Genomic DNA, 21,341 nt, shown 5'->3' with positions numbered 1-21,341 from the left:
TTTAAATTTTGAGATTTGAAAAATTACAATTAATAATTTTGAGAATTTGCTTTTGTATTGAAAATTTATGTGTTGGGAATATGTTTTTACCTATGCCCATTTTTTCAGATCCCAACTATAAATATTTGGGCATGTAACATGTGTGGATATATGAAAATTTAGTAAAAATTGTAAGTGAAAAAATATTGTGTTGAATTTTGACATTGAGCAGAAAATGTGATGTTCGTACGAAGAACTCTGTCATTTAGATGATCAAATTTTCAAGGAAAGATTTGAATCTAAGAAAAGAATTTTGAGGAAAAAATTGAAAAAAAAAAACAAAGGAATTGAGTTTTAAAAGATTTCAAGTGATATTACATTAAATTGTATATGAAATTTATTCTGTAAATATAATATAAGATCCGAATTTAAGTTTTGCCTTTTTTTAATATAAATCTGCAATCTAAAAATTTAAATTCATCAAAACTTAAAAAAGGACTTGAACTGTGGGATCAATCAACTATGGTAGGAAAAAAATATTTGTTCATCTTTAACAACTTAAAATATTCAGCCATAAATTTACGTGGTACCTTCTCAATTTGAACCTATCATCTATAGTTTATTTCACACCACAATTAGAGAGCAAATCAAAACACAACACTGTATGGTGATTTGGACTTTTCTTGAATTGAGTTGTTAGTATCATATATATTAATAGGGAAAAATGCAAGTAATTTTCTTATAATATTGAAAATGAGTAAATTAATTTTTTATAAAAAAATAAAATAGCGATTTATTATCTTTGTATTTTTTAAAATAAAATAATTTATTCTTCTACAATTTTTAAAATGAAGCAATTTACTTTGTTGTATAAGGAGGTAAATTGTTTTATTTGAAAAAATAAAATTGCTATATTATTTTTATAGGAAGGTAATATGCTTATTTTCAATATCATATGGGATAAATTGTTATTTACCCTATATTAAGATGATCAATATTATTTTATGAAATTCATTTTTCATGGACACTTACTCGAATAACAAATGCAATGTTGGTTGAAATTTCCTGACGTTGACTTTTATGTTACGTTTCTTTCTTTCTACAGCGTTATTGAGTTGCTAGATCACATACATTACTTGTTTCTGTTCGCGTTCGTCGGCGGCGACTAATCATAATTGTATCCTCATTGATATACATGTTTTTCTTTTTAATAATTAATTAGTTTGCAGATTAATTATAATTTAATCAATGAAGCCTAACTTCTTGACGAAGCTGAGGGTTCATAATTTTAATGTTATGGGTCCGAACCTTATTGATTTGTGTTATATTATTCCACTTTAATAGTAGGTGGCATTTTATTTTAATAGTAGATATAATCACTTTTACTAAAAAAAAAATCCGTAATTTAATACAATGGAATGGTGGTCCTACTCCAATAACAATTAATTAGCTTTGAGTCTTAGCCGCCTACGATTACTAGTCCTTTTTATGGATGTGACTTTACTTTTAAATTACAATTTAATTTTTAAAAGGAATGCAATCATACATCAATAACACAAAAAAAATATAATAGAAAATCCTCACTAGAATGATGCTGTTGTATTAATCATATTATCGATTTTTATGCCATCATAGTAAAAAAAGAAAAATAAAAAAATGAGTAATTTGTACATGTAAGTAAAAACACCTGCCAAACAATTGAGGAATGGACTGATGTGGTAGAATAGATGAAGAGTATTTTATTACAAATGGTTTTTATTGTTCTTTGAGTTGCAAATTGTCGCACACACCAACCAATTCAATCTTTGCCTGCCCAATCATTCAACTAAAAAAATTCAATCATCTATGCCAATTTTGATACCATTTCCTTGTGTGGACTACTATTACAAGTTGCCTGACATGTTGATTCTATATATAACAACCCCTGCAATGAAATCCCTTTGCAGTTTGCAGCCTCATCAATTCTTGAAATTAGACATCCTAGTATTGTGAGTAAAGATATGGCAACTTCTGGTGTTGGTGGAGACAAATACAGATCCTACTTGACTGAGGAGGAGCTCAAGACCACACAATGGAACGCTGGTCCTCCTAATTACGACGTGGTCAATAGGCTCTTTGAAGAAGGGAGAACCAAAGTATATATATATATATACACAAATGCAAACATATATTTCCTCCTTACTTATATGATCTATTCTTAAAGTTTTCTAGTAATTGATGTTGTTTGTGTGGTAGGTATGGCCTGTTGGATCATTAGAGGAGAAAGTGCAGAATCTTGTCAAGACATGGGAAATGGAACTGGTCCATAAGGCCAATCCGGATGACTACAAAACACTTGATGCTAACAAGTTTGTTCTCGGCATCAATGGTAAGTCAGTTGTTGAATGTTATAGATGGAGTTAGTTAAGAAAGTCTGCACGTGATTTGACAGTTGATGATTCCTGACTATTATTTGCTAATATGGTAAAAACTGCAGGCAAAAAGTATTTTACACTGGAGGAGGTGGGAAAGGTAGGTGGAAGCTACAACGTGTTCTTGCAAACTTCATTGCCACCGGCATTGAGGTCCTACGACCCTGATCAGGAGTCGTACGAGTCGTCCCAGTCTGCTTTCAAGACGGTATTCCCTCGAGGATTTGCTGTTGAAATTCTTCAAGTTTATTCGGGGCCTCCGGTGATTGCCTACAAGTTTAGGCATTGGGGTTACATGGAGGGACCGTTCCAAGGACATGCTCCCACCGGAGAATTGGTTGAATTCTTTGGGACAGCAATTTTTGAGGTACATTTTCATTCAACCTTGGACTAAAACTCCTCTTCATCTGTTAGTTCTTGTCTTGCTTTTTATTTTCTACAAGTGCTGGAAAATCTACGTGCTCTCTTATTTATTTATTTATTTGTTGCATTTGATCTGAAACAGTTGGACGAAAACTCCAAGGTCGTGAAAGTTGACTTCTTTTTCGACCGTGGAGAACTGCTGGCGGACCTTATCAAGGGGGAAAGAACTGGTGAAGCTTCAAGCAATGCGCCCTCAGGCTCAGGCTCACGCTGCCCTTTCATGGCTTAAGCATCAATTGTCTCTACCTTTATTTTTATTTTTAGACGTATTTTCTGTGACTAAATTTGGAATAATTTCAATAGATGGGTTCATCATGTGTCCTTTGAACTATTGTAATTCAAATTTGTTTGTATTTTAATTAAGAGTTAAATTTATTTTAACCCATGTGATACGAAAATATGAAAAAGCTTCCTGTGAAAATTTAAATATAAAAAATCATCCCTATGTTATAAACAATCAATCACACAGTCCCTTAAAGACGATTCCTCCATATATATGAGGAAAAATTTTATATTTATATAGTATATTATATAAATTTTAATTAAAATATACTTATAATATATAAAATTTAAATTTTTTATATGAAAAAATTATTTTTTGGTCCGTTAAATATACCTAATATTAATTTTAATCCAATAATAATTCCTAATTTTTATAAATTAAGTTTCAAAATTAATAAAATTTAGTTATTTGATGCCCCCAAGTTTTGAATTTTATCGAAAAATAATATGAAGTGTCAATTAAATAGTTTTTGGGGAGTTTTTAGTCCACGTGACTTTAGAAAATAAGTTAGACGACAAGGTAGATATAATTATATTATATATATTATTATAATTTATAAAAATAAAAATATTATTTTAAATCCCCCCACAGAGGGGGCAATGGATATGCCGCCGCCCTCGTCTAGGCGACGCTGATTGCCTAGCTCCCTCAGAAGCGAGGGCGACGCAATCACCCAGATGCGATGGGCGATGGTGGGCCGCTGCCATTTTTTAAGAAATTAATTTTAATTATATAATTAAAAATATTATATTACAAAATATTAATATAATTATATATTTACATATAAAGTAAATTTTTACTATTGATAAAGTATATATATATATTATTTTAAAAATTATTAAATTATATATTATATAATATTATATCATGGAGAGGTAAGGGTAAAATTATAAAAAATAATTTACTTTCAACCCACATTCACAGCAACGCGCGTGTACTATATTCTCTGACTTTAAGGATTTTTTTTTTTATTTTCTTTTCATATTAAAGGAGATGTAATTGATATTTTATTTTTTTCAAAGAACCTTTTTAATATTTCTAATATCACAGGATTCTTGGATTTTACCCTTTTAATTAATTACATCCTCCTTCTTGAACTTGTAGTTTAATGCACGTGTCACGAATCCTGAAAATAGAATTTTTAGCTAATTGCAAGAGGCGGAAGAAGGAGCTAATTAAGGCCGTTTGATTCTTGCTTGATTTCGGATCCCTGACGTTGTATTTATTAAAATTAATAAAGTCATTTAAAACTAGTGAATTAAAGTGGGAAAATGATTGATAATAAAACTTGATAGTGTTTGGAATTGATTGAAAAAGTGAAAAATAGAGTGTTTGGTGCTTGAAATTTTTAACTAGAAAATTACAATACTAATAATTTTCATTATTAAATTTCCCTTTTCCTTTTCTAATTGTTTTGGAGGTTTCTAAATGTTAATTTTTGCTCTAAAAATATCAAGAATGATAGTAGAAGCACAAGGGAAGGTCTTAGGGGAGAGTCTTCAGAAACTATCCCGTTCAATATTCCAAACATATTTTTAGCCAAGTCTAGAAGTCCTCTCATGACCATAGGATTATTTTAATTAGTATAAATAGACCATAATACTTAAGTTGCCGTGTGCTCTTTTTTTTTCCCAATATAAATTAGCTGATTAATTTGGTTATTAGTTTTACATCAATAAATAAATATTCAGTCAATTTTACAAAAAATCCTAATTGAATACTAATAATTTCAGCTCAAATAGGGTACAGCCAGGCTTTAATCAATTACGGTACAAGCGTGATATACTCGTCATAAAATTAGTATACATGTCAATTATATTATACTTGTTACGGGATGGATTGGATTCAATTAAATTTAATTTGAATAATTTTTTTCCCCTGAATATTGAATTATTTCTTGGATTCGGATAATTCTATGCACTAAGGTAGAGGGTTTGATTTGTCATTTGATTCACTAAACATGCGTGGAGACGTCCGTCCATCTATAGTCACTTTAGTTACGTCTAAATGTCCTACATGCATTCCCATGTCGCAATCCAAGAAAATATTGCCAACACCAGCGGAGAATATGATGATCATGTCTCATGACAAGAGAAGTTTTAATACAGAATATGATAAATGCAATAATTAACTTACATTAGTCAAATCAAATATTCACAATGATTTTCCCTGCAAGATATCACATAAATATTAGTATGTCTGCACTAATATGAAGCAATTTCAAGTAAAGATTTAATTTGACGTGTTTAATGCAACAGGATTTGCGATAGAAACGCAGTTTGTTTTCGGGGGCAAAGATTGTCTTAATGTCTGCAGTCATGTCTGAGACTTCTGAATCACAGATTCATTCAGTCAGGTTTGTTCATACAGTGTCTGGAGCAGGGCGGCTCCTCCCTTCAGCTAGTCGTTGGAACTCGATCGAGCTCGACTTCAATCTCCTCCCTCAAGCCTCCAATGGTTACGATTCACTCCCCTCTCGGTTCTCCAAGTCCATCGACTTTAATCTAACGATATCGGACAAAGCATGCTTCAAACGTTGCGTTTACGTGTCAATTCTCGTAGTTGTTTTTGTTCTGGTGTTGGTTGTGCTGGTGCATTTTCTGACACACAAGAAACAAAGTGATGGAGATTCCAAGGATCTAAGACTTGCTTTGAGTCAAGCTCTCCTCTTCTTTGATGCACAGAAGTGTAAGTTTCTGTCAACTTAGTTCAGTTTTTCTGATACACCTTTTTAAGATTAGTCTGTAAGATTTTCTTGATATCCCTTTCCTTCCTGTGGCAGCAGGACATCTTCGGCAGAATAGCACCATAAACTTTCATGGAAATTCAGGTTTAAATGATGGGAAAGATGGGAATACTAATGCAGATCTTGTGGGAGGATTTTATGATTCAGGGAATAATATAAAGTTCAGCTTCTCTACAGCTTATACAGTCACTCTTCTGAGCTGGACAGTGGTTGAATATCAGCAGAAATATGCTGACATTGGAGAGCTCGATCATGTTAAGGACATAATCAAGTGGGGCAGTGATTATTTGCTCAAACTTTTTATTCCTCCAAATTCAGGCTCAGATTCAGCCCTTCTGTATTCTCAGGTAGAGGTTTCTAGTGCTGTCTGATGATAGTTATATAGTTTTTCGGCAACAGTATTTGGATAAACATTTCGTGTTCGTTTCTTGATGTTGAAGGTAGGTGGAAGTGGAAATGGAACGAATCAAGAAAATGACCTCAGCTGTTGGCAAAGACCGGAGGACATGAGCTATCCCAGGCCTGTTTCAGTTTGTGATGATACAGCAGCAGACTTAGCAGGAGAAATCGTTGCAGGAATGTCGGCTGCTTCAATAGTTTTCTCAGGAAACAAAGAGTATTCAAGAAAATTAGTCCAAACAGCCGAAGAGCTGTTCAATTTAGCAACTAGGCAGGATCCCTATCACGTACCGGGAATCTACACTGAGAATGATGCTTGTGGAGGTCAAGCACGAGACTTCTACAAGTCATCTAGTTATATCGATGAATTGGTCTGGGGAGGCACGTGGTTATTTTTCGCAACAGGGAATAGTACGTATCTCAAGTATGCAACCGATAATTTTGCTGCAGCAGAGGAGGAAGAACTGCAATCTGAAAAATGGATCTTCTATTGGAACAACAAGTTGACAGCCAATGCTGTGAGTCGATGTTTTTTTGGAGTTTACGGTTCCGTTGTTCTATAGTGTTGGACAAGAATTGGTAATCTTGAGAAACCTGTTTTTGCAGATTTTGCTGACAAGAATCAGATACTTCAGTGATCTCGGCTATCCATATGAAGATGCTTTGTCCACAAACAGAACTGACTTGCTCATGTGTTCGTATGTGTCTAAACACAAATTGACTGTGACCAATGGTAAGAACCTTTGAATTTCCCAAGTTTTACATGTTAATGATCTGTTGATTTACTTATGTTTTTGAAATAATTAGGTGGACTGGTTCTCCTAAAACCAAATGCTGGTGCACCACTCCAGTATGCTGCAACGGCATCGTTTCTCAGCAAATTGTACAGTGACTATCTTCAAATGTTAAGCAGAACCAGTGGTAGTTGCAATTCTGCTGTCTTCTCTGTTGAAACATTGCAAGCTTTTGCTATGTCACAGGTACACAGAATGGCAAAATTTACAATATTTCTTCACAAATTAGTTAAGCAACTTCTCATTTCTGCTAAATGTAACTGTATGAAATTTCTGCTTTTCAGGTCTATTACATACTCGGGGACAATCCTATGAAGATAAGCTACATGGTAGGAAATGGTGACCACTACCCGACTCATGTTCACCACCGGGGCGCATCGATCCCATGGGACGGGAAACAACACTCGTGTTATGAAGGGAGTGCATATCTGAATTCAAAAGGCGAAAATCCAAATAAACTTGTGGGGGCCATGGTGGGAGGACCTGACAATAACGACATTTTCTTGGATGATAGAAACAAACCGTTGTTCACAGAGCCGAGTATCTCAAGCAATGCTGGTTTGGTGGCGGCCCTCATCGCACTTCTTGATCCTCCCAACAATTCTGCTGATTCTGATGGTACCCATTTAGGCATAGACAAAATGGGCATCTTCAAGAATGTCCATTTAACATCAAGTCCTTAGCTTTTCAGCCAGAGTCTTAGTTGTTTCTCTTTACAGATCAACAGATAGTAATTTGGTGGTGGTTTTTCATCAATTTTGCTTCCGTACTTCAATATGGACTACCATACACGAAACAGGAAGAACAAAGTAACAGAAGTCGGAACATGAAACCTGAACAAGATTGAACTGAAATGCACTTCAAAACTATATGAGATGTTAACAGATGTCATAGGTATAAACAATAATGAGGGAAATTAAAATACACTCATGACAGAGCTTGGATGTGTACAAACAAAAGCATGTACATAGTTTCTTGGTTAAACTAGAACAGTGTGATGACTGTTTTACATACATAGTTTCTTGGTTAAACTAGAACAGTGTGATGACTGTTTTACATACTTCTTTGTACAAGGTATGGCTCTATATTTCAAATAACAAGGAGGACCATACGATTCAACCAGCAAAATTGAAGTCTGTACAGTAGTTTTGGCTATCTTACATGTCTCCTTCAGGTGGACTTCAATTTATCCAATCCATATGTTCTCTGTCCGAAAGAAAGAAAAGTAGAGAGATTCAACTTAATACAAATGATTCTCATATCAGTTCCTGTCAAATGATTTACTGTCCGAGGAAATGAATATACTGGTCTTACCAGAATATCTTTGTTATGCTCTAACACGGGCGTTAGTAAAGAGATGAGGTTTTGGATTTCTTCCTTGAGCATATCATCGTCCTCATCTTTGACCTTCAGAATATTAAGCAAGGTTTGGGTGTCAGGCACCAGCTTGAGCGCTACCTATAGATGGAAACAACACGAATTCACTAAAAAAGCGCGATCCTAAACACTTATAAATGCTACTACTGCATGAGTTATTCATCGGAGGAAATAGACCAGGCAGAGTTATAGTAGTAATAGTGCACAAGTATTTCAAACATCCCGTTTTCGTGTAAGAACGCAACAAAAGAGAATGGATTGCCAATGGCAAGTTACTCTATATGCTGTTGACGAAATCCATCCGTGCCATGGTTTTAGAGTGATGCTGTATGACTCTTCCACTGCTTGCTCCATATTTCTCCCGAAATCCTTCACAAGCAATTGCAACAACGCTAGTGTGAAATCTAGGGACCTGCAGTGCACGGTATTCGTATACCGCTTAAATTTGTATGCAGAAATATTGTAGATAACGTATGATCTTGTTTTAGTACATAAAAGAATTACATTTTTTACCTAGTAAGCCAAACAAAGGCTTTACTGCAGGTAGGACCTTTCTTTGCCTTCCCTTCATTCACCTCTTTCTTCAGTATCTCAACCACATCCCAGTATATTGAAGGATCAGATTCATGGAAGTTCTCTAATCTCTGGACATGAAAGAAATCCTATTTTAAGACATTTTGGGAAGCTTTCCGAAGCTTAATGTTTGATCAACTCGTCACGTGTATAAAAATTATGTTATTTATTTTATTAAATAAATTATATACGTGATATTAAATAAAATATAAAATGCAATAAAATTTTGAAACAAAAATTAAGTCTAAAAAAAAAAAAAAGGGTGCCTATGACTATGCAGATTGACTTCAACGGAGATGGCATCATCAATAATCTATTAAGCAGTGAATTGGCAGAAATACCCCTGTTGAATTAGAAAATAGATTTCTCAACTACACTGAAGAAGCAAGCGGCTGTCAAGTGCTAGATCAACAAACTTGAAGAAAATAACATAATCTGATAATTATTTAGTCTGGGAGTTATTTGACAGAAATACCCTGGACTAGCGATTTCAGACTTAGACTAGTATAACAACTTTGACATGCTTAAAAAATGTACACTAGGAGCAGCTCACTGAGTTCAAAACATTTGAGAGAATGCCCAAGGAGGGTAATAATGTCCATAGATCTAGGACGATTCATGATCATCATGTACAAAGTCAAAATGCAGTGTTGATTGGACAAATTTTTATCCAAATCAAGTTTTAGTTGAATCAAATTAGTTATATAATAAATGTACTTAATTATTTTTTTTAAATTTTACACCAAGTATAAATATATTACATTTATATAATTCAAGTTTGGTCAAAATATCGGGGCTGGCTGTCACTACTTTCTTGGGAATGGAGAGGTATAGGATGCAGACATTTGGTAGGGATGAATGCGTGTGGTTTGCACACACTGTGAAAATGACAAATTTATGTACGTACTGCTTTAACTCTTATAAAGTCTTTCACTTTGTCATTCACGACATGTTTAATTACCTGGATGTTGTGATGAATGTCTTGTCTCAGCACAGCCATTGTTGGCCCTATCTTATCTGCAACACAAATTCATTCTTGGAAGTAACACCACAGATTCACCACACTCAATCATTACTACTTACCCTCACCCCACCCCCCAAGACCAAAAAAGAGAAAAATGGAGGTGATAGTTGTGTGTGAGTGTCTGAGAGAGAGAGAGAGAGAGAGAGTAACCAAGAACTTGAATGAGCAAATTGCAAAGAGAGAGAAAGGGCTTGATGGGAACATGGGCGCTTGTCTGATCATCAGCAGCGGCGCCACCACCAGTTTTGAGGTTGACGGCCAACAGGGACAGCTCCTCAATGGCGGACCTGATCTCTGACGCCACCATCTCCGCCTCTCTCCTCCGCTTCATTTCTTCCAGCTGCTCCTCTTGATGATTAATTTCCAATATTACTTCTTGACGCTCCACAGAGAGAGAAATCTTAGACGACGTGTTTGGAGTTTTGATTATAGAGAATTTGGACATCCACTGAGATTCCTCTCCGCTGTCTGGCTCTTACATAAATCATAAAATGCAATGGATTCAACAAGACTTATATAATGTAGGCTTAGAATTGTTTACTGTTGATACCTTCTCATGTCTGACTCTCAGCTTCTCTCTCTCTCTCTCCCCTTGAAATATTAATTCACTATAATAATATTTATTGCTTATAATTATCACAAAATTTGATGGTGACCTCTAAATTTGACCTTGAAATTATCTCCCATTTATCCCTTAATTTTTATCTCCTTATCTGGGCAAGCTGGCTTGGAAAATACATCCCAACATATTACCCATAATATATATATATATATATATATTATATATAGAATAAACTATATTGGTACTTCTTTAAATTAAATTTAATGATATAAATACTCTATATTTATTATAAAACTTAATTTGATTATATAAATACTTTATATTTATTGTAAAATTACGAGCATAACATAACTTACTTCAGAGCATATATTTACAAATCGTCTCTAAATAGATTAATTACTTACAATTATAATTATAATTTTAGAGAATGTGATTGTAATTTTTAAAAGGGTAAATTATATTTTTAGTTCCTATATATAGTTACTTATTTATTTTTTACCAATAATTTTTATAGATATGGTTCTATTGTCGAATTAGTATAAAAATTAGATACTAAAATTATGGTATGTGAACAATAGGGATCAAAAGTAAATAAGTTGTTATAGTGAAACTAAAAAATATGATTTACCATTATAATAATATTAGTTCTTGTTGTATGCGATTCTTGAGAATATATAAAAAATTATAGTGCAAGATGAAAAGAAAATAAATTATAAAAAATGATCAAAAAACATAGTGAGATGATGAAATAGAAAGAAGTGTGTGAGAAAAAGAAATGTGGGGTAAAATAAGAAAGAAAAAAATATAATTATGGGTTTATTAAAAATATAAAGCTTGTAATAGAAGAAATAAATATAGAGAACATGAGAGAAAAAAAATTATAGTTATAAAATAATTATAGAATATTAAAATTACTATTATAGAAAAAAAATTTAAAGAATAAAATAAATGAAAGGGTCAAATGGGACAATAAAAAATTGGTACGATCAATGAACTTTTTTATTTTTATCTATACTAGTTGTTGTTGCACGTTGTTTCCGCAAACATATAAGAAATTATAATTATAAAAAGGCACAAAACGTAGTAACGTGATGAAAAAGAAACAAGTATATAAGAAAGGAATGTGGGGTAAAGTAAGTAAAAAAGAAAAATTATAATTGTGGGTTATTAAATTAGAACAAAAACTACTACTTTAAATCTATTCCTCCTATATATTTTTATTGAAGCCAAATAAAAATTCATAATTTTCCTCTTTCATTGTAAAAGAATGGATAAATTACATTTTTGATCCCTATATACCGTACTTATTTACTTTTGATTCTTAATATTCATGTACCATGATTTTGGATTATAAATTCTTATAGATTTGCTTTTACTGACAAATTTTGGATCAAATTTGTAAAAATTAGGAACCAAAATTCGTGTAACGTGAATATTAGGGACCAAAAATGAATATGTGAAGAAGCAAAATATAATTTACCCTTTTGGCAAAAGATTAAAAAATATTGTGTAGTTAAACCTAATATCTTCGTATATTGTGTTACTATTTATGGGTTTTTTTGTTTTTTTTTTTCTTTTTGGCTTTGTGAATAGAGTCAACATCAAAATCTGAAGAAAAAAATAAAAATATATCATTATGCGTAGACATTTGGTGGTCAGATGGAGTTGATCTGAAATCAATAATCAACCCAAAGTTGGGGTTTGAGGTCAACGGACAAAACATTCTAGAGAGAGAGAGTACAGTGAATCAACCTCTCTCTAAATATTAATACGTGGTTAATGTTGTTGCACTAATATTGTTTGTCGCAAGTCATGCCGCCAGCTGCTTAATTATCCATAACATTTATATGCTTGCTGTTCAGAATCTTCATACATCCACACCTAAATTCTGCCAAAACCCCAAACCCATTTCGACGACTTTGTTAGTTGTTGCAATATTCGGATCAATTCACCAATTGCAAATTAAAATAATAATTATGTCTCTGACCTAAATTAGATCTTAACCAAGATTTTGTCTTTTTAAATATCAAACTCCACCTGCTGGCCGGTACCATACATGCATCAACCTTTATCGTTTCCTTTCTTTCTTTCTGATTTTTGATGTTGCTAAATATCCAACATTCATCAATCTCATCAAAATTATCCCCACAGTTTTTTTTTTTTTTTTTTTTTTATTTTGTTCTGACTTTATGATCATATAATCTGATTGATTTTTGTGGACCGCCAACAATTCTTCCATTGTGTTTTTCAATTTGTAACTAACCGGTTACAGTTTGGTTGGTATAAATTAATACAGCATTTTAGAACAGCACTGTGGGCTTTTCAGACAAAAAGATTCCGTGTCATTAGAATAATTATGTTTTGTGATCGATGCAGGATTAAGGATAAGCTTCACATTAGTTTCTGCCCCATTAACTTGTCAAAATTGAAGTCCCACTTACCAATTCTCAACATTTTTAAACTGAGATTACATCATATACAGGAAATTAATATACAGTTTTATTAAATACTACTTTATTATATAGTTTATATGTATGACAATTAACTCAAATTTGAAGTTATTGTAATGAAGGTCATCCATGACGTAATTTAGGTCACCTGCTTGGCTTTTAATTAATTACTTACATAAAATATAAATTGTAGTTATTAATAATATAGGTAAGCGTTCCACATTAATTGACTACAGATGACAAGTTTGAATGGCTATAAACCCCAAGACCTTCTCTCCCTAACGAGATGCCTTTTAAGGATAAATCGTGAGGCTAATACAAAACTAGAGTGGACAATACTTTGAGCGACGAGGCATCGATCGAGTCGCAAGCAGTGTCATTTGACGCCGTCTGTGGGAACGAGGTCATGTGTCCCCTCCATATCCTCACTTAGAGGATGGATAATGTAGACAAAGCATCCCACATTAAGTGCAGACGAGGATCTTGAATGACTTATATGCTTCCAAAACTACTTCTTTAGAAAGAGGCTAAACACTAGAAAAAGCTTTCTACTGGGTTTGAGGGCATTGATGAACCTAGTCCGATTTCTAGTTCTCGCTCCACCTTTTCGACTTAGCTTCCTCAGTTCCCCGCCCTAATGTTTTTTAAGAAGAGTTTATAAAGGGAGTTGGTGTTAAAAATCGATAAGAATTCATTTCAGTTTAGGCTACAGTCTCCTCAACGAAAGAAAGATATCACTCACATTATTATGTCCTGCTTTCCTTGAGAGTGAGAAGTGAATATATAAGCTACTCAAACTCAATGCCGAACTATTTTGTTAGGGGTGTTTTTGTTATTTTTCATACTTTAAGAGTGTAAATACGATCAAATGCATATTTCAAATGTGTAAAATATATTTAACCCTATAATTTATGAAGAATGAGCAACGTCGTAGCAAGAATAATACTTATTGTGTAACTGATTAAATATGATTAAGAAGGTGTTTGATTGGACTCATAAACTTTTCAAAACCTCTAATAAGATGCTCGACAGTTTATTAACTCAAAAAAAAAAAAAATCGTTTGGTAAAACTTTTTCAGGTTATCAGGCATATTACGCAGTGATGAATGATGATAACCAAAGTCGATGGGTTCGAGTCGCCTTGAATATATAGGTGTTTATTGCACTTTTACGTGAATTTATTGTAATTTGTTATTTTATAATTTTTAATTATATTAATAAATTGATTGAAATGATATATTACTTAATTGTTGAATTTATTCAAATATTAATGTAATAATATATTTATTGTTTCTATCTTAGGGGAAAAAAACTAGAGTGATGCATGATGCAAAGTGAGTCATCCCACTGGCTGCATCATATGTATATTTAATTGTCCATTAATTCTATTCGATATGTTGATATTAAAATGTGTGAACATGATGAGATTCCCAGGATTATTATTCACAAAATAGGGCGTATTAATTCAAGATTCTTTAGAAAATAATAGTAAAAACTGATGTAAGTTTGAAGAATTGTACGCACTAATTACTAATAAAAAATAAGTATGAGTACCCAACACTTTATAATCAATTTTAAATTAAATTATTGACAAATTTTCGTTAATACCATGAATATAGCACTGAAGAATTGCAAAAAATTTGTTCTTAATTATTGTAATTTTATTAATACTGATTAATTAGATTTTACAATTATCCATGTTAAATTATTATTCTTTTAAGGGGTGAATAGCAATATACACCATGTAATCTTGTAAATGAGTAAATTACTACCTTATAAAAAAAATAGCAATTTACCCTTTATATTTTTTAAAATAGAACAATTTAAGATAGGGAGGTTAATTAATTTATTTTACTAAATGAATTGTTATTTTTTTATATGAAGTAATTTGTTCATTTATAATATTGCAGGAGTTACTTGCAACTTTTTTATTTTTTAAATAACTGTATGATATCGTAATTGGGCTGACGTTACATCCAATCATTGTCCGTTCTTGGCGGCAGCCCAAAGTGCTGAGACCATGGTGGGCTAAATTTGGAAATGGGTCGGCCCATTTCTGTTGAGTATATGACAATAGTGCCCTTGCTTAGACAGATAAGGTGAGAAACGGATGCCAGAATTTTGGAGAAGGGGACAAATTCATTGGCAATGGCGGGTGTTTTAACGGTCACCGCGTCATCAGTCGGCGTCTGTGGGCGTTTGCTCGCCGTCCTTCCCTCGTTATCAGCTAGGAGAACTCTTTGCGCTTCTCTATCATCGTCCAAATGCTACTCGAGCATGGGTTGGAATTCTCTGCAGTGCAGGACCACTGTGCTGCCGTCGAGAAAGCTTGTAATTCGAGCTGGCAGAACCGAGTCCAAAGGGGTCACTCTTGGTTTCAGAGCACCGGATTTCGAGGTGTGTGTGTTTGTTTTTTTCGTGTGTGGGTGTGAAGGTGATTGAATTGGTAACTCGACTTGTCGTCCAGTCTTACTGCAATTGATGGATAGAAAGAGTGTTAGGACAATGCAAGAACCGAAATTTATTTTAAGGTCTCAATTTTCTATTTGATGATATTTATTTATTTCCTGTTGGGAATTTGAAATTTAGCTTCCGGAGCCGCTCACGGGGAAAGTGTGGAAACTGGACGACTTTGAATCCTACCCAGCATTGCTGGTAATGATATTCTTCTTGTTTGTGTAAAGGGATTGATTATTTGGAATCTACTTTGTTTTTGCATCTCTTGTAATGTGAACTTGATCAAAATGAGACCGACTTATGTACTTGTTTTTGTCCGTCGTCTATAATAATTTCGGATAATTACACTCTCATTTTTTGAATTTTGGTGTAATTATATGTAAATCTCTATGCATTTGAAAAATTATATTTAGTATCCCTAAATTTGCTTTCATCTAATAAAAATAAGTTCCATTGTTAGTCAAAATTCACTAAATTTGCTAATATTAATAAAAAAAATTGAATGAAAATTAATAAATACCCTCGATTGATTATTACTGACTTATTGCAGATCAAATAATTTTTTTCGAACTAAACTACCTTTATAACGGTGAAGATATATCTCTTCACATGTATTAATGCTTGAATTTGCCATACTATAAAAATCAATAATAAGTCAATAGGGGGTAATATGACCGAAACAATAATCAAACTATTCGATACCCGATTGAAATCAATCGATAAAAACTCATTTGAACTTGATTTGTTAAATTTAACAAACCAAACTTGAACAAAAATTTAATTCGGTAAACTTTTGAGCTCGGCTCGAGCTTGATTCGATTAGTGCAAAAATAGTAAAATATACTTAAAAATATCAAATTACTCGAGCTCGACTCGAGTTTGATTCAATTAAAGCTCGTTTGAGTTCGACTAAAATATTAATCAAACCATATTCGAACACAATTTTTGAAGCTCGATAATAATTCAAACAAGCTTGAACAATAATATGTTTTGCTCGACTCGAATCATTTACACCCCTAGGAATAAATATAAATTTTTTTCTGATTCTTTTGTTATATCAGCATATTCAGTGAATTTTGACTAACGAAGGGACTTATTTGTTAGATGGAAGCAAACTTCAGGGGTGCTAGATGTAATTTTCCAAACACAGAAAGTTTACGTGTAATTACACCAACCTGAGGAGAGAGGAGTGTAATTATCCCTAATAACTTTGATTTCGCTTTAATTCTGCATCTTTTTTAGTATGTTTTTACTTGATCAAAATGAGACTGAGTAGTGTAATCACATTTGTCAATCTTCTATAATAAGGTTAGGTGGCCAAGAGAACTATCAAGTAGGTTTTTTTTTTTTTTTTTTTTTTTTTCCGGTAAAGGTAATTTTCATTAAGTAAAAAAAAGTACAATAGTACATTACAACTTGCTTAATCTAAGCGGTTTCCTCGATAGGCCAAGGAATCCGCCATAGTCGAGGAAACCGCCATAAGCGATAAAGCGCACAAGTGCTAATAGCAGTAGGTAATTCTACATTAAGAATCCTCTCCTGCACATCTTGAACCATCAGCGCACCCACAATGCGTGTATCTCTATGTACTCCATCAAATCGCATAATGTTGCGCTCACGCCAGATATGGTACACACAAGAGGCCAAAAGAGCGCGATAGGCCGTTGAAACATAGTTTTTGCCTCTCCATCTGCGAGCAGCCCAAACTCGATTTGGCCAATTGAACCGAAATGTGCGTTGAATCACCCTCAAGTAGCCACGCGAATAAGTGCAGTGAAAAAAAAGTCGATCATGGGTCTCATCAGCACCATTAGAACAAAGTACACAGGAATTATTAAGATGAGCCAACCAAGACTTATCCATAGTAGAGAGTCTACGAAGGATTGCCAGCCATAACACAAAAGCATGTCTAGGGGTTTTGAAGCGGCCCAACAATAGTGAAGCTCAGCGTACCTTGGCCCCTTCACACCGTAGTGAACGAATCATCATAGAAACTGTTAGTTGTGTATCTCTTGACCGCCAAAGGATACGATCAGCCCCTCCATGGATGGATGGAAGGGAATGCAAGAGCTGTAGGGAGTGAGTGTCAGTGATAGAGGGCCAACACCATTGCCCATCTAGAAGGAAAACCGCAACCTTGTCCGTCTCCATAGTGTTTGTAAGTTGAGGGCCCTGCGGAAACTATTGGATGAGTGGACCAAGATCATGCCAAGGGTCGTGTCATAGCGAAAAAGTAGTTTCATCCCCTATGAAATAATGAATAAAAGGCCGGAGAAATTGTATCAAGTAGTTATGTGGTCACTTATGGGTTCTTTAGTAGTATGAGGACGGATCATGAAATTGTATGACAAAAAGATTAGAATTACTTCTAACTTTGAGAATAGTATTTGAATAGGTTTGAAGTAACATTCTCATTACATTATTGAAGGACCTTCCCTTTAACTTGAGCATGTTTTGTTTATCAAAGTGATCATAAATGTCAAAAGTACTAACCTATTTTTCTGAGTTGACCCATGAATGCCATGAATTAAGATGACCAAAATGTCCCAAACAGTTTAGCAGTCAAGGGGTGCTAACTTGAAATAGATTTGCATTCTATAATTACAGAGCATGTTATCAGTTTGTTTGCATTGTGCAATTATAAAATATTTGCGGCTTATCACTATGAGCATGTAAATTAGGCACCTATAGGATTATCTTGTGGTTTATTTCGGTGCTCTTTCTGGACTTATATCCACAATGATATTTCTGATGCAAATTGACACATTTCCATATTATGTAGAATGGTGGGTTTTTGAAGGAAAGATGGGGTCCCTGGTCATATTAGATAAAAATTTGCCTGAATAAGAAGGGGATGCCTAGATGCACCTGTCATACTTATTTAGCTTCCATCTTTTGTATGTGGAATTTGATTTGTCTTTGTTATAAACATTTTCCTGTGCAGGTAATGTTCATCTGCAACCATTGTCCATTCGTTAAACATTTGAAGAAAGATATTGTAAAGCTTTCAAATTTCTACATGAAGGTAAACTTTTATATGGTGACCCTCATACACTTTTGTTGTTTTGGAACAGAAATAGCACAAATATAATTGATGTTAATGTCTCTGGGCAGAAAGGGCTTGCAGTAGTAGCAATTTCTTCCAATTCCATAACTACTCATCCACAGGTTCAGATGACCTTTTGTCTTCAAATTTGACCAGTGTTGAAGCCATTGAATGATTCATCCAGCATTAACCTGTTCCTCACAGGACGGACCTGAATTCATGGCCGAGGAAGCTAAGATATTTAACTATCCTTTCCCATATCTCTATGATGAGGTAAGGGTTCATCAAGTCCAGCCTCTGCATCTTTCAAGTGAATCTGCTATGTCATGTATCCTATTCATCTTTGGCTGTCATTATGTGGTTTATTATTGCACTTAGTGGCATGTAATATTGCATAGTGTTTGCCCGATCTCTTGCCTTTCTTGTTGTCTTATTACTGCTTTAACACAGAATTGATCATACAAACCAAATTTCTTACTACATATTTGTACTCTTACCTTGTATATTTCTAGATTCTTGATGTTGAATTATTGCCTATAATCATTACCGTCCAGCATGTCATATGGTGACATTTAAGGCGCATTTCTTTCACAAGAAGAGCTATTAAATTAGCAGTACATTCATCTGCAGTCTCAAGATGTTGCAAGAAACTTTGGAGCTGTTTGCACACCTGAGTTTTTCTTATTTAAAAAGGTAATCCTTACCTTTGCTAATAAGCAGTGACTTATTCTTGCCTGACCAGCTTGGAGATCTTAATGACTGCTTGTTCCTGATAAAAAGATATTAATTTCAGCTAGACCTATAAATTTGGAAGATTTGATTTGTTAGTGGTGATGTGTTTTCTTACTTTGGTGACAGGATGGTCGTAGGCCATTTGAGTTAGTTTACCATGGCCAATTTGATGATTCACGGCCGAGTAATAACATGCCCATCACAGGAAGGTAGCTCTGCACTTTTAAGTTTAGAAATATACCAATAGTAAAAATCATATAATGGATACCAATCATATGTTCGTAACATATACTTAACATACTTAATGTAGGGACTTGAGCTTAGCTATAGACAGTGTTTTAAGTGGCCAACCAGTACCATCTATTCAAAAGCCCAGGTAGGCCTTCTAATTAATCTTTGTCCCTGTTTTACAATTGACATCCTATCATCATAGCGAGTATTATGGAATTAGGAGTAAGTCTAAGATCATATTATTTCTCTACGACCAGTGTTGGATGCAGTATAAAGTGGAACCCAGAAGTAAAGGCATAACTGGAGGTGTCTAAATTACCTTCAAGAAGCCAGACTCAGGCTTGCTTTCAGGTGCATGAGCTAAACTTTGTAATGGGGCTGAGTATCATTAGACTATCAGAGCACAGTGATTCCTCTTCCAACGTTAGTTTTCTGTGGTCATTTTCCACATCTTTGTGAGTTCATTTCCAGAATTTAACTATAGACTGGCTGGTGGTGGCTCTGATTCATATTATTCAATGTTTTTTTAATAATATTTAGCCTGTATCTGACTTGTGCTCGAGATGCACTAGTTTAAGATTCATTTTTTTCCTCTCTAACCTCATGGTTATTTCATTACAAGATGGATGTCCAGATAATTGTTGCTTGGCCATGCTCATTTCTTTATATTATTACATTGTACTGGATTTTATGCGATAACAATATTTTGCTTCACCAGTTGTTGATAACACTTTCTGCATCTAATCTAGTCAATAAAATAAGAAAGTGAACTCATAGAGCAGTTTTTATTTGATGTTCTGGAAGGTCCAATCAATTTGTTGCAGCCGGGAGAAATCTATTTGTTGTCCTTCGATATGACTACAGTTCTGATGACTCCTATTGCAAGATGGTTGTGTATCTTGGCTGTCCATATGCCAATTTGCTTTTATATAACATGATTTGGTATTATCTAAATCAATTCTCAACTCTCTTCTATGACACATTAATTGTTTTTTCTCTTTTCCCACGCTTGCTCATATTAATGAGAGTTCTGGGCTTATATCAGGCTATTCATACATAATTAAATTCCATTGGTTGAATTGAAATTAACGAATTAAGTGAATAAATTGATTTCAGAACTAACCGTACTGCCTAATTATATTACTATCGAGTTGGGTCCATTAAGTTGGGCTAAGCTCTTACAGGTCCACACTCAACTCACAATTTGCTTGAGCCTAATACTGGTCAAGTTTGGCAGTGTTCAAATTAAACTAAGCTCATCTCAAATATAAGAGGACTGCACAAAGTCTACGGGCCTATTAGCGCGGGTGAATGAATGAATGCTAAATAATATATGCATAGGGGATATTTTGTCTTTTGTCTTGAACATATTATAAAAACAATGACAGATGTGGGATAAATTGCAGTTGTATTTCCTTAGGATTTGGAGGATTCTAAATTAAATTAGTTACCCTTCAACCAGCGTGTAGATTGACTAGTGGAACCTGAACCACAACATTTTGATAGCATAACATAGTTCTGTGGGCCCGGTCAAATGCAGCTTTCAGGAACATGCATGTCACTTCACCTTTTCTGGGAGACACGTTTGGACTGATTGATGGAGAATAATGGTGTATTTGCTTCCGATAATGCATGTTTCATTAGGGTACTGCCAACCAAGACTTTGTCACCACCATTGCTTTTTGTTATCTCGGCTTGTTCACATTAGGTTGCATGGAAGTGAAAACTACCATTCCTTTTTAGGCCCCAGTTGGAAAATGCCACTTGTTGGCTAACAAGATATAGACAGTTTTATGTTGAATGTAGCCTATAATTATTGTTAATTACTATTACTTTGTCTCACTTATGTAGTAA

At 33.9% G+C, this 21,341-nt stretch overlaps 4 protein-coding genes across 5 annotated transcripts; 3 read left to right on the top strand and 1 right to left on the bottom strand.

The window, feature by feature from the left end:
• Positions 1–1,780: 1,780 nt before the first annotated feature.
• LOC105155436 (pathogen-related protein) lies at positions 1,781–3,194 on the top strand. The gene is made up of 4 exons (XM_020698843.2): positions 1,781–2,114; positions 2,215–2,347; positions 2,456–2,757; positions 2,896–3,194. Exons 1-4 carry the CDS (start codon positions 1,980–1,982, stop codon positions 3,040–3,042), a joined length of 717 nt encoding a protein of 238 aa, XP_020554502.1. The 5' UTR covers positions 1,781–1,979; the 3' UTR covers positions 3,043–3,194.
• A 2,163-nt stretch (positions 3,195–5,357) lies between these two features.
• On the top strand, positions 5,358–7,724 carry LOC105155435 (endoglucanase 10-like). Its single transcript, XM_011071311.3, has 6 exons — positions 5,358–5,784; positions 5,879–6,189; positions 6,283–6,759; positions 6,848–6,974; positions 7,049–7,221; positions 7,320–7,724. The coding sequence occupies exons 1-6, from the start codon at positions 5,403–5,405 to the stop codon at positions 7,716–7,718; spliced, it is 1,869 nt and encodes a 622-aa protein (XP_011069613.1). The 5' UTR covers positions 5,358–5,402; the 3' UTR covers positions 7,719–7,724.
• A 154-nt stretch (positions 7,725–7,878) lies between these two features.
• On the bottom strand, positions 7,879–10,614 carry LOC105179732 (glycolipid transfer protein 3). 2 transcript variants are annotated; one of them, XM_020699325.2, is made up of 6 exons: positions 10,160–10,614; positions 9,947–10,002; positions 8,926–9,056; positions 8,689–8,824; positions 8,350–8,442; positions 7,879–8,241 (listed from the first exon to the last, which is right to left on the bottom strand). In XM_020699325.2, the coding sequence occupies exons 1-6, from the start codon at positions 10,452–10,454 to the stop codon at positions 8,206–8,208; spliced, it is 747 nt and encodes a 248-aa protein (XP_020554984.1). In that variant the 5' UTR covers positions 10,455–10,614; the 3' UTR covers positions 7,879–8,205. The 2 variants fall into 2 exon arrangements, with proteins under 2 accessions (XP_020554984.1, XP_011101681.1); XM_011103379.3 differs by having other exon boundaries at positions 8,350–8,493; positions 10,160–10,613.
• Positions 10,615–15,123: 4,509 nt separating this feature from the next.
• LOC105179724 (Thioredoxin superfamily protein) lies at positions 15,124–20,125 on the top strand. Its single transcript, XM_011103375.3, has 9 exons — positions 15,124–15,418; positions 15,611–15,676; positions 18,423–18,503; positions 18,593–18,646; positions 18,729–18,797; positions 19,155–19,217; positions 19,383–19,465; positions 19,567–19,632; positions 19,745–20,125. Exons 1-9 carry the CDS (start codon positions 15,170–15,172, stop codon positions 19,785–19,787), a joined length of 774 nt encoding a protein of 257 aa, XP_011101677.1. The 5' UTR covers positions 15,124–15,169; the 3' UTR covers positions 19,788–20,125.
• Positions 20,126–21,341: the final 1,216 nt, after the last annotated feature.

Source organism: Sesamum indicum, linkage group LG2 (assembly GCF_026168435.1).
Source record: "Sesamum indicum cultivar Baizhima isolate 11 linkage group LG2, ASM2616843v1, whole genome shotgun sequence".
Taxonomy (NCBI): domain Eukaryota; kingdom Viridiplantae; phylum Streptophyta; class Magnoliopsida; order Lamiales; family Pedaliaceae; genus Sesamum; species Sesamum indicum.
The sequence above is the reverse complement of the archived record's forward strand: the minus strand, read 5'-3'. Positions and strand labels throughout refer to the sequence as shown.